This window comes from Mauremys mutica, chromosome 5 (genome assembly GCF_020497125.1).
Source record: "Mauremys mutica isolate MM-2020 ecotype Southern chromosome 5, ASM2049712v1, whole genome shotgun sequence".
Taxonomy (NCBI): domain Eukaryota; kingdom Metazoa; phylum Chordata; order Testudines; family Geoemydidae; genus Mauremys; species Mauremys mutica.
Window position 1 is genome coordinate 115,320,847 of NC_059076.1, and position 17,221 is coordinate 115,338,067.

General features: G+C 48.4%; 1 protein-coding gene across 1 annotated transcript; it reads left to right on the top strand.

Annotated features, from left to right (window-relative positions):
- The first annotated feature begins 6,762 nt into the window (after window positions 1-6,762).
- Window positions 6,763-11,001, top strand: NKX3-2 (NK3 homeobox 2). The gene is made up of 2 exons (XM_045019413.1): window positions 6,763-7,599; window positions 9,597-11,001. Exons 1-2 carry the CDS (start codon window positions 7,140-7,142, stop codon window positions 10,073-10,075), a joined length of 939 nt encoding a protein of 312 aa, XP_044875348.1. The 5' UTR covers window positions 6,763-7,139; the 3' UTR covers window positions 10,076-11,001.
- The last annotated feature ends 6,220 nt before the right edge of the window (window positions 11,002-17,221 follow it).

Sequence of the window (17,221 nt, forward strand, 5' to 3'; positions counted from 1 at the left end):
AACATCTCATTTTCCTTATATGGGGAAAAGGCTAAGAGAAACAGATTACAATCCGGCTATTAAAACCTACCAATGCTAATTTGGTAAGTATATTCTCAGCGGTTGATAAGTTTAAAATTTCTAATTTTTAATATAAAATTTGTGTTTCAAAGAGGAAAATACTTGCTTTGTTTAAATGTAATTCTAAAAATCATGATAATCTTTCTATTTAATATTGAGGAGCCTTTCCTGCAGCCACTAAAGTAAATAAAACATACCACTGACAACAATGGCAGGAGCATAAGGTTCTTGCTTTTGTAAAAGCAATTTGAGCATGTTGGTACTGCGACCATTAATCATGCAAGAAGACCCACTAATACACAAGGAAGAAATCTTTGTTGTAACTCACTTAAACAATATACATACTACAATCACCACACATTTCATCTGGAATGATTCACGTGGAACATGGTTTTTTATCAAATGTAATCCTATCCTATTCAGAAGAGGCTGACCTGATGGTTTCTTGTGAAACTGGTGTTCAGTCCAGAACGCTTTACATTTCATATACTGCAGAACCTTAAAGGAGCACAGTCATGATAAAAGTAATGTACTAGTAGGTCAGTGGCTCTCAACCTTTCCAGGAGTCTAATTTGTCTTGTGTACCCCCAAGTTTCACCTCACTTAAAAACTACTTGCCTACAAAATCAGACATAAAAATATAAAAGTGTCATAGCACACCATTACTGAACAATTGCTTACATTTTCATTTTTACCATTAATTATAAAAATAAATCAATTGGAATATAAATATTGTACTTACATTTCAGGGTATAGTATATAGAGCAGCATAAACAAGTCATTGTCTGTATGAAATTTTAGTTTCTACTGACTTCGCTGGTGCTTTTTATGTAGCCTGTTGTAAAACTAGGCAAATCTCTGCATACCCCTAGGGGTTTGTGTACCCCTTGGTGAGAATCACTGTACTAGATCATCCCCTCCACTCAGAGTCAGAAGTGGCCTTGTATTCCCCAAGCCCCATGAAAGACCTTCCATGAGGCTCTGTAGGGATTCATACATGTACAATCAGAAGGAGGTAAACAGAGAAGGGTTTGGGAGACACCTGCTCTTCAGGGGAAATCTCACCTCAAATTAATGATCCCTGGCAGGGGCGGCTCCAGGCCCCAGCACACCAAGCGTGTGCTTGGGGCGGCAAGCCGCGGGGGGGCGCTCTGCCGGCGCCGCGAGGGCAGCAGGCAGGCTGCCTTCCGCGACTTGCCTGCGGAGGGTCCATGCGGCTTCGGAGAACCTCCCACAGGCACGTCTGCGGCAGGTCTGCCGAAGCCGCGGGACCAGCGGACCTTCCGCAGGCAAACCGCCGGAGGCAGCCTGCCTGCCGTGCTTGGGGCGGCAAAATCCCGTGTGTCGACCCTGATACCGGGGCAGAATTACTTAGGAACTGTCCCCCTCCATGCTTTGGAACCACCATGGATGGAGGGAGAGCACTTGGCAGCACATCTCAGTTGCAACTGTGCTTCTATACGGACTGGGAAAGGGTTGTAAGGGATAGGAAGCCAGCGTAGAAGCACAAGCATTCACTGAGGATGTTTCTAGCCTCTGGAATTCCTGAGATCTGCATGGGTCTTGGGAGAACCACTGGATGTGGGGGGAACAAATCCTCAGCTGGTTCCCCAGGTGGCCAAACCCTACCTCCCCAAGGCAACAATGTCAGGGAAACTTACAATGTTTCCTATCCTTATACAGTTTACTCTCATGTAAAGGATGATGTAGCTCCATTGTGAAACATTTATCTGTGAGACTCATAGCACCTTACCATTTTTAAATAGGAGAATGTTAAACATCTAATTTGTTTTTCCTCCATTTATGCAATCTCTTTATTTGTGTATGTATGCATGTATGTATTTCCTTTGCATTTCACTTACCTTGGACAGTGAAAACAAGCAGGTCATTTCCATTTGGGTTTCCAACACCTCAGGGGATTATTTGTTTTAAAAGAAGAAAAAAGATGTGTTTACATTTTTAAAGCTATTTACACAACTGTATTAATATGAAGGACCCCAGGTTAAAAGAAGTAGGCCCTGTGCAAGTATTTAGTAAAAGACATTTAAGGCTGCAGCTCAGAATGGGCTAGGGGCCTGGACATGAACCCATGCACAGGTTTCTGATTAGTAGGTAAAGACTTTTAGCTACTCAGTGGATTCCAGACTGCTTCCCATGCTGTGTAATAATTGAGTATTATTATTTTCCCCATTCCACAATGGGTTCTTTCATGTGACCCTCTCTAACTGAGGGCTAGTTAGTGCTCCCCAAATGCAGGCATGTTGGATAAATCCTGCTCACTTTATGCAAGTATCCCCATTGATGTTAGGGAATGCTTAAGTGATGAAGGTTGACCAGATAAGTAAAGCATAAAACTATGTCACATTTCAGGAAATATGCACTTTGACCATTCTCCAGTTTATACCATTTTGTCTCCCCGACATGCCCCAACATTGAGAGGAGCTTGTGGGCCATCATTCTGAGTCTGAGCCTACTTTCTCTTCTGTTCTAGAGGAAAGACTCACAGCTTAAGAAAGGAGCAATTCATCTGAAATAAGGACACTTCTAACTACTCCGGAGGCAGTTTAAAGGAAAAATACCTGGGTTCTTTCAGGCCTCTGATATAACTCAAATTTGGGCCATTTTGGGCCCTATCCTGTTACCTTTACTCACACTGGTCATCCTTACTCACACCAGTTTCTATTGATTCGGTATCTAAATTGTCCAAAACTTGGTTTAAAAATTTACATTAAAAATATATCAGCACTGCACCAACTAACAGGCATGTCCTTCAGAGTATAGACTTTGTTGAAGAATGCTAGACTGCTGCCGTGTTCCTGAACTACTTCTCTGTTTAATTAATGATCAGGATCAAGATTGTTTTCAGCTGAGTTACTTAACAGAGCAGCAAGACAGCCATGAGAGAGTGAGTACTGGTACAGAACTGCCTCTAGGTGGCGCAGCCTGTCTATTTGTAGTTGTAGACCTGTTTACAACTGAGTGTTTTTAGGTTGATAATATTTAAGATCTACTATCCGAAAGCTATTTTTCCTCATATTTCTTGACATGATCTGAAAAGACAGAGAACAAAAACTGTAGGGAAAAATAGATGATCTATTCGCTGAAATTAATATGTAAAAGTTTCTGATACAGGAGATAAAGAGATGGAGCTGTATAAATTAAGCCCAAATAGATGGATGCAAAATAATTTCCTGTGAAGAACTAACAGGTAGATCTAAAGCATCACACTTTTAAAACAGATAGCAAATCTTTGTGTATATTATATATCTGCAAGTCAGCTGTATAAAATGGCAACTCAAACAAAATACTTGTTTTCTATTTTTAAGGCGAAATCGAGTCCTATAAAACACTTACTGATGGATTGAGGGAGATGTGGAAATTGCCACTTCCGGGACATTCGTATGTTACACTCTGACCTATCAATTAAACAACATTGTAAATCTTTCTTTATTGCTTACCTTTCTTCTACAGAGGAGATTTATATATTTTCCTCTTTCTCTCTCAGATATTATCAGGGAGTAATTGTTTGTAAGTGTCCTGGTCGTTTGGTGAATAATTCGATCGTGCGGTTGTAAATGGTGAGTTCAAGGTTACTGTGTGAAGCAATTTATCTCTGCAAAACAATAAGACGATGTGTAAAGGAAAGCAGTAAATATGGTTAGATCTGCAAGACTGTTTCTGTGCAGGATGGATGGCTCCAGAAAAAAAAACGTTATTTCTCGGTATACAGAGGCATTTCACTGGACCCTTGAAAAAAATGACTTTTTAAAAAACGATTTTAGCAAACTATTAAGTAAGCATTGCATCTGTTTAGAAGGCTCGGGGCTGATGATAATTAGAAGAGATTATTTGTAACGAATCATGACAAACTTGTGGGGAAAAAAATAATTTTTTGCAAGTCAGAATAAAAGCGATTTCTGGCACAGACTTCCCAATCCGCAGCAGTGAATGTGTGTTGCAGACAAGCGATCCTCTCTCTCCTCCCCTCGCCAGCCGGACTGACTGTGCGTCTCCCTAACTTTGCTCCAGTGGGATGTCTGGTGCGGGACCGGGGTACGCAGGGCTGCCTGGGGGACACCCCGATACAGACTCTCACCCTCTGAATGCTCGGAGCTGAGTTCTGGAAGCGCTGAAGCCGGCAGGCTGGAGGTTGAGCCTCGGTGGCAATTGCGCGCACAGGTCATAAATTATCGGTCTGTGGATGGCAGAGCAAACAAACGGAGCGGCTCCGCGGCGCTGGGCGTCCTGCTGCCCGATGGCTGCGGAGCTGCGCCTGCTGCTCAGCCCAGCGAGGAGCGCGGACCACCCAGTCGGTCCCAGGCAGCTGCGAGCAGCCGCCGCGCCTGGAGCAACCGGCCTGGCCCGGCCTCAGGCTCCCCGGACACTCCGGCTTCCTTCCCCCTGTTCTCCGGCGCTCGCTGCCCGGGGGCTGGGAGAGGGCACCGCCAGCGCAGCCGGGGCTCCGCGGGGGCAGCCTAGCAAAGAAGCAGCCCAGCCCTGGCGAGGCGTCCAGCAGCGTCTGTGTAAATCCGAGCGGCGGCTCTAGCGACGCCCGGAGCCTGGCCCGGGAGCGCCGCAGTCCTGCCTCGCTCCGCTCCCAGTCCGCACGCGGGCTCCCCGAGGGCGCCGGCCCCGCTCCCCGCCCGCGTCTGGACACGCGGGGCCCCTGCCCCCAGCGCGCCGCTCTGCGCCTCGAAAGCGCCTCGCGTGTTTCTGTCACACACACACACACACACCAGCCCCAGCCCCGGTCACCTACGCCAAGTGCCTGCATCTGTTACTCAGGCTGTGCCTCAAAACTCCCAGCGTGTGCGTGTGTCTCCCCTACAGCCACGCGCGTACCCCACACTCCCAGCCGCTGTTAATCGGTCCTGTACCCCGAAAGCTCCCGGCATGGCCCTTATAAACACGCGGCACAGCACCCAGACGCTCCCTGCATGTTTACTGATAGTCACTTAAAGGTGTCGTGGGCTGCATATGTCACACATACTCCCTCATATACTTCCTATATGTCTGTTACACTCTCCATCTCCCCCACCCCCCTGTTTCCTTCGCACGTCTATGGCGCGAACCCATGCACCTAGACACTACGTGCCAGAACTGATAACTACCCAGGAGCTCATGGGAACACGAGAAGAGGGAGCCCAAATAATATTTAAAGTGGCTTTATTTGTTCCCAAGCTTTAATCAGACCCTCATTCGTCATATCAAAGGCGCTTTTTGGTTTCTTTACTGCGCAGGGCAAAGCGGGTATTTTTTTGGCGGAAATACTGAAGTTTTGGGAAATATTTTGAACGAGAATCGTTCACAATCAATCGGTTTCTTGGTCGAGTGTAAAACGACGCTGCTGCGGGCAACAAAATAAAAAACGCTGGAGGTTTAGATAGGTTTATAAAAGAGGCGAGGTTCTGTTCCAGGCAGTAAAATCGTGTGTATTTATTACACGATAAAAACCGCCAGTTCCGTAACGAAAAATCTTGAGATTATATTTTTCATTGTATTGGCCCTCATCACCAAGCCCAAAACTCAAAACTGGAGCACTGAGATTATAGTTTTCATTCACCTTATTAATACGCCAGTCGGGATTTTTCGATATTTTATTAGAGCGACACTGTTTTAAATGGGGAAAATAAAACACGATACTTGAGACACATTTGTTGTATATGTTTAAATAAGTAACATTTATAAGATACGTGTTGAGTCCATAGTTTCCAAAATGTTCCTGTTATTTCGATTTATTTTCTTTCCGTCAAATAGCGATTTAGAAGTAAGAACGTTTTTAATCGCAGTAACAAAAAATGACTTTAAAGGTCCCATTAGATTAATAATCATTGATATAAAAGCATCACATTGTAAATAACTAAAATAATAGAAAAAATAACACCCCTGTTTTATGAAATTGTTGAAGAAATTTTGAATGGTCCCTATAAAGCAAGCAGCCCAAAGTCTGAACGTTTTTCTCCACAATATAAAGCTAAATAGCATACGCAGCTTTAATTCAGGCGCAGTTTTACAGTCCCTAACAGACTATGAAATAAATAATGTTAAAGACTCTTCCTAGAGAGCCGTATTTCAAAAGGTTTCCTAATTTGGAACACTGTTTACGTTTCCATTGACTGTTTCAACTTTAATTAAACCATATTTTACAAGTGGGTCACTACATCGATTTCCCAATTTAACCAACACCGAGGAGGAGGGGAAAGCACCCCCGAAACTCTGAGAGCTAATGATTCGGATTAAGTACACGGTTTTTCACAAGGAACGGAAGCATTTGTTTGGGGTGGGTTAAACCATAATATAGAAAGTGAGAGGACCGTGTACATTATAAATGGAAACCCGTGGCAATGTCTTTGAACCAGCACACGTTTAGAATGAAAAGTTGAAGGGCTAATACATTTCTGTAAACCCCTTGGGTTAGGGTACAGAAGGTCTATTCGTAGCGGATGGATCGCTCCAGGCTTGAAGGGCGCCCGTGACATGGGCATGCAGCCCCCACCCCAGAGAGGAAGGGGTTAACTAAGCCCACGTCCGACTCCCTTCTGCTCGCCCAGTCCTGTCCGAAGATCAACAGCTTCCAGCTGTGGCGCGCCAATCAACTCCCACCCCTGCGCGGAGCGCTGCCCAATGGGAAGGCTCGGGGTCGGGGCTGTCACTCATAGGTGAGGCATGACACCGGGGCTGGGAGAAAAAGGAGAAGGGAAGAGCAAAGGAACAGCTAGAGGCGGGGGAAAGTCCGGCGCCGCCGCGAGGGCCCCCGCTGCTGCAGGGCACAGGGAGCGAGGGAGGCTCAGAAGCAGCCCCCAGGCCAGGCAGCCCCCCAGGCTCTTATGGGAGGGCTGCATGGGAACGGCGTATTAAAGCCTCCCCAGCTCCCCACCGCCGCTCGCTCTCTCCGAGCCGGGGAGCCGGGGCTGCAGCCGGGGGCGGCGATGAAGTCTCCCAGCTGAAGGAGCGGGATCTGGGCGGAGACTGGATCTGGCGCCGGTGCCAGGGCAGGCGCTGGTGCAGCGGGGCGCTTCGGCGGCAGCTCTCGCTTGGGTGTCTCTGTGCCCGCTCCCCCCGCGGCGGCCCCGGGGCCGATGGCTGTCCGCAGCGGTAACGCCTTGACGCCTTTCTCCATCCAGGCCATCCTCAACAAGAAGGAGGAGCGCGCCCAGCACTCGGCCGGGCGGCCGCCGCCGGCCACCCCCACCGCGCCCGCTTGCTGCTGGAGGCTGTTCGGCGAGAAGGCGGAGGCGGGCGAGGCTTTGCTGCGGTCCCCGGCCTGCGCCCGGGCTGCGCCGGCGGCGGCGGCGGCGGCGGGGAGGACGATGGGAGCCCCGGCGGGCTGGGATTCGGACTCGGCGCTCAGCGATGACCACGAGGCCGAGAGGCGCTCGGAGGAGGAGGGCACCGGGGTGCAGCAGGGGCCGCCCGGCAGCAGCGCTCGCTCCAGAGAGGCCCCTGGTCGGGGGCGGCCTGCGCGGGAGGCTCAGCCCCGGGATCAGGAGGACGAGCCCCCGGGCCTCAGTGACAGCGAGATGTCGGCCAACGTTTCAGGTACGCTCGTGTGGGGAGAGTCGGTGCAGAGGGCATGGGCCGAGGAGGGCCCTGCGGGGGGAGCCCTGGTGGGCCCCCCAGTGCCGGCAGCTGAGCTTCATGTGCCTTAGAGAGCGGGGACTCCCGGTCCCCTGGGGTTTGCGATCAGCCCTCTGAGACCTTGGACACTGGTTTCCCTGTGTGCCCAGGTGCCCCGGACACTGGCGATGCCCAGGACCCTGATGCCTGGTCCAGAGCTCTCTGCGCCCTCCAGTCCCCAGCTCCTGATGGTGGCCGCGCCCAGCGTGCCCTGCCCTGGTGCGGCATGGTGTGTGATTGCTGCCGGGCTCTCTTGTGCCTTATGCCTCCCGGCGAAGGAGAATCGGTCTCTCCGGAGCTCTCCCGGGGCGGGCGCTGGCTAGTGGTTGTAGCTGGGGCATCTCACAAGGAAGGAGAATCAGAATAGAGATGGGGGGTAGGGGGGGGAGAAAGCCCGTGGTAGAGAGGTACAGACCCTGTGTGTGAATGGGACAGCTAAATAGATCAGTCACAATAACCATCCACCGGCCACCAGCTTTGTATTCTGGAAGTGCTCTTCAGACAACAAGTTGCTACAAAGATTCACTTGACTGGGCATGGTGAGAAGTTTACCAAGACCATAACTTTGCTAAGAAAAGAACTAGTGTGGGGGGAAGAAGAGCAGTGAACACATTCCGCGGGCTCTTGGTGAGGTATATTCCCCTGCCTAAGCCTTGGGTCCTTATGTCGGGGCTAACAGCAGCGATGTGGGGCTCACAATTTTACTTTGTGCTAAAGGAAATAGAACGCCCCGGGCCTTGCATTTGGGGTCACACTCCCTGCCGGCGGCTTGGCGGCCTCCCTGCGGCTTGTGAGAAGTGAAATATTTTCTAGCTGTCTTTTTACTCCCACAGGCCTTGGGTCAGAGGCGCCTTTTCCACCGGGGATTTATTTGTGTTTAAAGGGATAGGCCAGGCAATTGACAACAAATAATAATGATGGCAAAGAAGGGAGCCATCCCCTCGCCCCTGGGTGCCAGACAAGTCCAGATGACACAGGCAGAACAGTGCAATGAAAGCAGAGAAATGCAAAACCACAGGGGAAAGCAAGCTCAGCACAAGCAGTCACGTCTCTTGCCCAGCGATTCAGAGCGTTTGCTGCGCTCTCCGATGTGCTCCCAAAAGATAAAAGCCATCCCACTAATAATCCCTCATTACCGATCACTAGCTTCCCTGCAAGCGCTCCTTCCTTATGAATGAGAGGTGTGCAAAGCCGAGTGTGCGAAATGTCCTAGGAGCCCCCGGAGCTCTGCCTCAGTGATGGTGGGAGGAGCTGGGCCAGCCCGTGACCCCCGTGGGACAGGGACATATGCTAACCTGTTCCCCGGCTGGGGGGTGCAGTGCGGCCTACCCCTGAGCTGTGCCTGGCTGGGTTTTGGGGGTGCGGTGCGGCCCTGCCCCTGAGCTGTGCCTGGCTGGGTTTTGGGGGTGCGGTGCGGCCCTGCCCCTGAGCTGTGCCTGGCTGGGGTTTGGGGGTGCGGTGCGGCCCTGCCCCTGAGCTGTGCCTGGCTGGGTTTTGGGGGTGCGGTGCGGCCCTGCCCCTGAGCTGTGCCTGGCTGGGTTTTGGGGGTGCGGTGCGGCCCTGCCCCTGAGCTGTGCCTGGCTGGGTTTTGGGGGTGCGGTGCGGCCCTGCCCCTGAGCTGTGCCTGGCTGGGGTTTGGGGGTGCGGTGCGGCCCTGCCCCTGAGCTGTGCCTGGCTGGGTTTGGGGGTGCGGTGCGGCCTACCCCTGAGCTGTGCCTGGCTGGGTTTGTGTGACCTTCCCCGTGAACCTGGCCGCTGGGGGCCTAGGCCTGCCCTCGGAGCGGTGCCTAGGAGGCCGCATTGCGGGGAGGGGGGATGACGATCTCCCCTCGCCCCACTGTGCCTGGGTTTGGGTCCGTGACCTGCTCCGGCGCAGCCTGGCCTGTCTCTGATCTCGCGGCCGTTGCTCTCCCCCGCAGATCGCAGCCCGCCGGAGGAGGAGGACGGCGGCGGCAGCAAGTGCGAGAAGCTGCTGGCCGGGGAGGAGGAGCAGGCGGCCCCCAAGCCGCGGAAGAAGCGCTCGCGGGCGGCCTTTTCCCACGCGCAGGTCTTCGAGCTGGAGCGGCGCTTCAACCACCAGCGCTACCTCTCGGGCCCGGAGCGAGCCGACCTGGCCGCCTCGCTCAAGCTCACCGAGACCCAGGTGAAGATCTGGTTCCAGAACCGCCGCTACAAGACCAAGCGGCGCCAGATGGCCGCGGACCTGCTGGCCTCGGCCCCGGCCGCCAAGAAAGTGGCGGTGAAAGTGCTGGTGCGGGACGATCAGAGACAGTATCACCCCGGAGAGATGCTGAGGCCGCCCTCGCTGCTTTCCCTGCAGCCTTCCTACTACTACCCCTACTACTGCCTGCCCGGGTGGGCCCTGTCCGCCTGCACCGCAGCCGCGGGGACTCAATGAGACTGACCAGCCCCAGCCCTCTCAGACCCAAAGCAGCCCCGAGCTCCAGCTGCAGGACTGTATGCACCGGACAGTATTTATTATTATTATTTTATTTGATTATTTTTATTATTGTTATTTGGGTAATTTCCCCTCCCTCTCCTGTCCAAGTTGTAACTTTTGCAAATCCTCCCACCCACCCCAAGCCGAGGACTTTTGTAATTCGGCACCACTAGTTCATGGTATCCATGTTGTCACTCTATTCCCTGTAGACTTGCTTGTTTGTTTTTTGTTCTGATTTTCTTGCTCCGGATTGATAGAGACCCGAATCTGGTGTGAGAGAAAGGAAAAAGAAACCCAGATCAGAACAGGAGATCAAGGACTCCCCCATGGACTGAAAGGAAGATTATTTTTCTCTGTTGTTTGGAGTCCTTGGTCTTCCAAATTATTGCAAACCGTGTGTGCCTTTTATGGTGCTGAATGTAAGGAACCTCTTTCAAATCCTCCGTGCTCTTTGTTGCCCATGTTATTCCTGTTCTTCATGGTCCATGGCAAAGGACAGATGTGTCACAAAAGGGTGAGCCCTGCATCAAAAAGCCCAGACCTCTTTTCTCCCTGGGAGCTTTCCTTGGTGGGGGTTGGGGGCGGAGAAGTATCGAGTTTTTAGCACTTTCCAGTTGTACTAAAGTTATTGTTGTTGTTTTTATATTCAATGTGAATATTTCTAGTCAGGCTTTTTAAAAATGGACGTAATGGGGAAAATTAGTACCATTCAGTGCCTTTTCGTTTTCCTTCTTTAAATTCGTCAGCAAACCTATCATGTGGGTTTGTGATCTACTTCAGTTATATAACAGTCTCTTTCTTACAAGGTAATTCGTGACTTTTTCCTCTTTTAATGGCACTGTGCACTCAACTAGATTATTTACTTTAAATGAATTGTGAATGTTTGTAAGCTATCCGCTGTACTTTTTTAATTTATAAACTTTAGTTTAACACATAGTTATGTCCATTGTGTCCTTTCTACGTTTTGCGTAGAATTCTAAATACGCACAGATATTTTTCGTTTAGAAAGTATCTCCTCTCCTCTCCTACACTGGCAGTACTTATTGTTTCATTTCCCTAGCGGAAGACAGTTTAGATCAATACATTTTGGGTGAATCTGCGGACCATTGATGTTAGAGGTATTGACATATATTTGATCAAATATATTCAGAACAGTACTAGGTCTCTTTTCCTTCTGAGAAAGAGGTTGAATATTTTATGTCTAGTTAAATTACATTTAGGATGCAGTGAAGTCAGAATACTCGCTATAATTATAGGCTAAAAAGATAAATTCCGAAGTATTTGATTGGACGAGTACAATTTGACTTTACACAGTACACCCTTAAAGTGCCATTTATCCAGAGCGTACACTTTGCTTTAGAAAGGACTTGAGGAGTAAGGGTTTTGTGCACTGGATCGATTAACAATCCACAATCCGCTCTGGAGGAATGTGCGTGGGTGGGCAGCTTTGCTTTCTTTTATTTTTGATTATTATTTTTAACTTTTTTGTTGTTGTTGCTAGCAATAGTGAATCCTTCGGACGTCGAGGCCATATTTGTTGGTGCTGGCTCTTGTGGGGATTGTATGGAGCAAGTCGTCGGCAGCCTATTTAATAATTTCAAACCACGGAGTGGCAAAATCGTTATTCCAAGTGTATGTATTTTCCACTCTCTCATTCCTGTGCGCAGTGCTTACCTAATAACCCTAGCACGCTGTGCATAGCCAGGGGTCCTACTTCACACGACGCTTAAAGCTGCAAAACTGGATCGGGTAGGCGGAGAATCGCCTTCCAAAGTTGCAGTTCTTAATTAAACTACGAAATCCATATAAAAATGAAATAGCCACTTGGGGCAGCCTCCCTCCTTTGAACTGATCCCCTAAAAGTTCCTGAAACAAATCTATAAAGACTACAAAATGCTGTGGCAGCATGATCCTCCTAGTGTTTTATTTCCTCTGGAATTGTACACCAGGGAAAAACACTGGGGGGAGAATTTGTGGCTGCGTGAGTTGTGTGTGTGCCGATGACTCTGTACTTTCCAGCTAAGGCTCATGGCTTTTTAGAGTATCACGCGTAAATTAAGCGTCTTTACGTCCAATAATTCCGTCCAGATTCCTATTAGTGTCCGGGACCGAATTCAAGAGAGCTGCGCTTTATTGTTTCATGCCGTGAAGTCCTTTTCATGGTGGAGACACTTGGACACGGGCCCATGACAATGGGCGATAATTGCCAAGATCTCATCACTTTTCCCTGCCCTCTTTTGTTACAGTACTTTCCTTTCCGGGCTGATTGGAGGCACTTTCGAATGATTCGCACAAAAAAGAATCGCTCAAAAGAACCGAAGTAGTGAAACCGATTTTGCAAGCAGACCTAAACGCAACCTAATATATTTGTGCTTCTGGACGCGTGCGTGACTTGGGCCATGTCTCAATGCTTTCTCCTCCCCCTGAATCCCTAAAGCTACTTTGCCAATGAACCTTTTTTTCTTGGTGGTTATTATACTCCACAAAGGCTCCAAAATTAAGCGTCTAAGGATTGGGTTTATGTGCACCCATCTATGGAATATGCCCCACCCACTGAATATACATAGATCTGCATACTCAGAGATTCATCTTCCTCCTTTAAATTATTCAGGGAAGGCCAACCTCTCCATTCCCTCTGCATGGTAGTGAAAAGCTGGATTTCTCTAGCAGCGATTTCCTCGGTGGGAGGAGAGACCTGGAAATCCACCGCCCACCCCAGCGGCCTCCCTGCGCTGAGGTATCTTTCGTAACCCCAGGGAGTAGTTTGCCTTGGCAAGTGGAGTTAGGGAGAGTTTTGTTCTTCCTTGTAAATATCAGTTTTCACGAGATCTAGTTTGTAGATTTCTCGTGGTCAATGTTCAAATATTACTCCTGCAAGGAAAACGTTCAGAAACTCCAGCAGGGTCTGGTGAGGGAGCGACTTGGAAACGAGGAGGTGGGGGTTGTTTTATTTCGATTATGTTGCGGGGGGAGAGAAATGAAACGTAATTCCTTAGACCTAAAGTATTTTCTCAGGCGAAACGCTCGTGAAAATGAATGGGACTTTGGGGTTGCAAGTGCGGGGCCCCTCTCTGCCCCTTTAAAGTTCCCGATAACCCATCGTCCCTCTCAACACACGTTTGAACATTTGTTTCCGATTTTCTTTTCACTGCTGCAGCTTTTGCACGCATTAAGGCGCAAGATTTTCTCTTCCTGCAGCCACCTTTGCTTACTAACGCTAATTTAGACCGTCTCAACTGGTGTAAATTGTCAGAGCGCCATTGACTTCAAAGGAGTGATGATCATTTACACCAGAGGAGATCTGGCCTCAGCTCTTGGGTAGAGATTTGAAGGATGTGTTTGGGTTTCTAGGGTTTTTTGTAGTTGTTGTGAAGGAAAAGGGTTATGTTGAAGCTTTCTTTTGATTATAATTCAATGTGGTTTTTATTGATTTTTAATCCATATAGTGCTGCAGGAAAATGTAAAATGAAAGTGTAGATTGTGTGTGTACTAAAGGTAAAAAATATCGAGGATGATCTATATGAAATTATTCTGACGTTTTGGCTTTTATTTTTATTTTTTACATCCAGCTATCGAATATTAAAACACTAAAATTTTTCTCTTGTCTTTGATAAAACCTGATATTTAAGAAACAGTACATGTGTTTTAAACCCGAATAATATGAAACTGATCATTCTTAAAATAACCCCCCCCGCCGCCGCTTTTTAAAGTAATGATTTACATTTTATGTAGAAACAATTATCTGATTTTTATTTTCCCTTAGAGGGGAAAAATCCGCTATAAATCCAGCGTAACTTCACTGAAGTAAATAGAATTACTCTGGATTTACACCGCTGTGGCAGAGTAGGATTTTGACACTAAAAATCAGCCCTTCATCTCAAAATATGCATTTCTTGTTGTCATCAACGTTTCAGTGATTAAATCCGAAATACGTGTCCTGGTTGAGATTTTTATATCAAAAGCAGGAAACCTTGCAAATCAGTACAATAATTAGTGTGAATAAATATCCACCCACGCGTTGGCAGAAAACGAGTTTTAAATATACAAAAAGTCGTAAATCAGTAAAAACAAAAGGCTACAATTAAAGAGACGAGAAACCAAATTGTTGTATAACCTAATATTTTATTTATCTTTGTGTATCTTTCTATATATACATCCACCTACATAAATGGACACGTTTCCCTATGCCCATAGAGAGAGAGAGGCAGAAGCAATCAAAACAGAGGTCAGTCTGATCTTCCAGCCTAAAATGTCACAAGAAAAAAATACTGACAATTAAATCTCTCCGTCTAAAGGAGACTGTTTCAACCACATTGTGTCCGGTTCTTCCACTTGCTTGTTACTCTGACCTGGGCACGGTCCCCCGCCTCGCCCATCTCAACGCCCCTGGGCCTGTGCTTAATAGAGCGTTGAAAACCCCGTGGACAAGAGATCGCACCTGCCCTTATTCCAAGGGAATCCACGTGAACTGTGATAAGGAATTTGTTGGGAGCAAAGGTGATGAAAAGGTTAATGGCAGTAACGTGGCCTCTGCCACTCTGTTGACAGGCGAACGACTAAATACAAGGAGGGGATTTTTGTGGGCTGGGAAATGCTTTTGCAGGCAAGGAACAAACCTTGGGTCAGGGTTTCGTTTCAGCTCAAAGGGGACGAGGGAGACACACGTGTGTGTGTTTGCTAGCAAGGGACAATAAAAAGGGGGCTTTGATTTCACTTCCTTGAAGAAGCCTGCAGATTGGAAATCACCGTTGTATTTCTCATTCAAACGCACTGTGTAAAGTCAGGGTATTTCACCACTATTGCACCGCAAGCACAAAGGCTCGCTGCAGTAAACATCTGCATTTCGAAGCTCGATTAACGAAATAGAGCTGCTTCAGTGGCTGTACCTGCAGAATACAAGTCTGTATTAATCCCGTCTCATGTTCACTTGAATGAGAAAGTTGCCTGAGGACTGTAGGACCGCTGGCTCCCTAGGATTCCAGAAACACACCATCCCATAAGGGGCTGGCAATTTGCAACGTCTTTCGAAGCAGACGCCATTTATTTGCAGCCTTTGCATAAAATTGTAGATAAACAATGTAACAAAGTGTTGAACAGGCACAAAAGAGGCGTATTTGAGCACAGCAATCCACAGATGCTGGGAGATCTGCGGGATTTGGCGTAGACAAGCTAAAATGTCATGTTAGGGTGATTTTTTTAATTGCAAAGGGTGCAATTGTTAATGATTGCGGACGTAAGAATCATTTGTGGCTTTAAAGCAGCTTATGAGCAATAGGGCACTCCGTTATCGGTGATAGTCCTCCGGCTACAGGACAGTCTTGGGTACGGAGCCAGCCTGCAGTAACAGCCCGAAGGGACGTGGGATGTTAGACCCTGGAAGAGGTAAGGCAATAGATAAATACCGAGTCTTATTATTTACACTATTAACCATTTCACTGCTGATTTGCATATCAGAAATATCCACCAGATAGTTATCAGGTTCACCTCGCCTTATTTTTTTATTAAATTATATTAATTGAGGGAAACATCTTCTACAAGTGTATCTATTGTACTAGCTGGGAGCACGTATACACATTTTTAAAACGTCACTTTAAAAAAAATCACCCTCAGGCACCCGGAAGCCTGAGTAAGTAGAGATGAACTGCGCCTTGTGCTCTGATGCTCACCAAAAAGTATACAGGGTTGGACCGGTGGGGGACAGCTAATTCCGATGCAAGGGCTCTCCACCTCATGGTGCGGGCAGCCTTCATAATTCAAACTGGAGACTGTCAGCCACAGGGTCCCACCGAACTCAATTGTGGAGATGAAGCATGGGAGGAGAATTGGTCTCCAAGATCAACACGGCCAGGACCTTGATTGGCACTTGGAAGTAAATGAGTAGCCTGTGAAGCACAGGTGTGATATTTTCCACAGCAATCGCCACGCAGTAGATGGGTCGCTGCATTCTGCACTAGCTGAGGCTTTCACTCGGTTTGCAAGGGTACGATTAGAGGCGCTCAAGTAAGACCAATAGTAATAGGCTCCCCAGAAAGACGCAGGTTACTCTTGTGAGGCTCAGCAAGGAAAGGAGGCAATCTGCTAGCTAAGCACAGAAGTGAAAACAATCACTTCTGTTTACCGTTGCTGTCACTGAACTTAGGTGTGGTTAAGATCCAAAAGGAAACGGCAAATGCACGATCTGGGTGAGGGAGCAGCAGGGGTAGGCAGATGCATCCACGCCTATGCACCAGCACCTGGTGCATCCAGTCTGAATTTAACTTCCATCGATTTGCTTTCATCCAGGTTTCCGGCTTGGCCAGGTAACAGGAAAGCAAAGAAACCTCACCTTTAAAGTCCGATTTTTGGAAGAGAGAGCGAGAGCCATTGCAGCTCACAATGCTTCAGTATATCCCCCCAGCACAGCTGCCTCAGCTGCGCATGAAGCTGGCTCCAGACCTGACAGAGAGTGCCTTCGGGGCAGAGGCACGGTTGGCCACAGTGAGGCGGAGTATAGACCCGGTACCATTTGGGATCTCTGCGAGGAACGAAGCCAGCTAGGGACTGGTAATTCTCATCAGGCCTATCGGAGTTCACGGGGGAGTCCTGTATGGTCGGTGGTGCCAGAACGGTCTAGTGATTTCAGATCTAAACAGATCACCCTGGGCACCTAAACTTAGCCCATATCCTGAAGGAAATTAGTGACCAGCAGTCTCTACTACCCCTCCCACCCCCGAGGTCCGATTGAAGGGGGCGCAAGCTGTCCAGCCGGAATCGGGGCTGCTTAGCTAGAACCTACCCTCTCACTTCTCCCACCAAAGAAGGCTAGAGACCCGCAGTAATTTTCAAGATCTCTTCCTACTATTTCCTTCTTGCAGTGATGTCTCACAGGGGTAGGACTCTATGTATGTGATCAATTATCTTAACATAGGCAGAGATTAGATAGCGATATTATTTTTTTAGCCACAGTGGGCTTCTGTCAGGGAGTGTGAGGGAATCGGGGCCCTGCACCCCCCCTTCCCGCGAGGGACTCTCAGCCAGCCAGTAAAACAGAAGGTTTATTAGAGGACAGAAACACAGTCCCAAGCAGGGCTTGTAGGTACAACTAGGACCCTTCGGCCAGGTCCC

What these genes read in the sequence shown, in the direction of transcription:
- NKX3-2 (XM_045019413.1), top strand. Translation starts at nt 7,140, where the DNA reads ATGGCTGTCCGCAGCGGTAACGCCTTGACGCCTTTCTCCATCCAGGCC. An exon ending in GATGTCGGCCAACGTTTCAG is followed by an intron (nt 7,600 to 9,596) that starts GTACGCTCGTGT and finishes TCTCCCCCGCAG; the next exon opens with ATCGCAGCCCGCCGGAGGAG.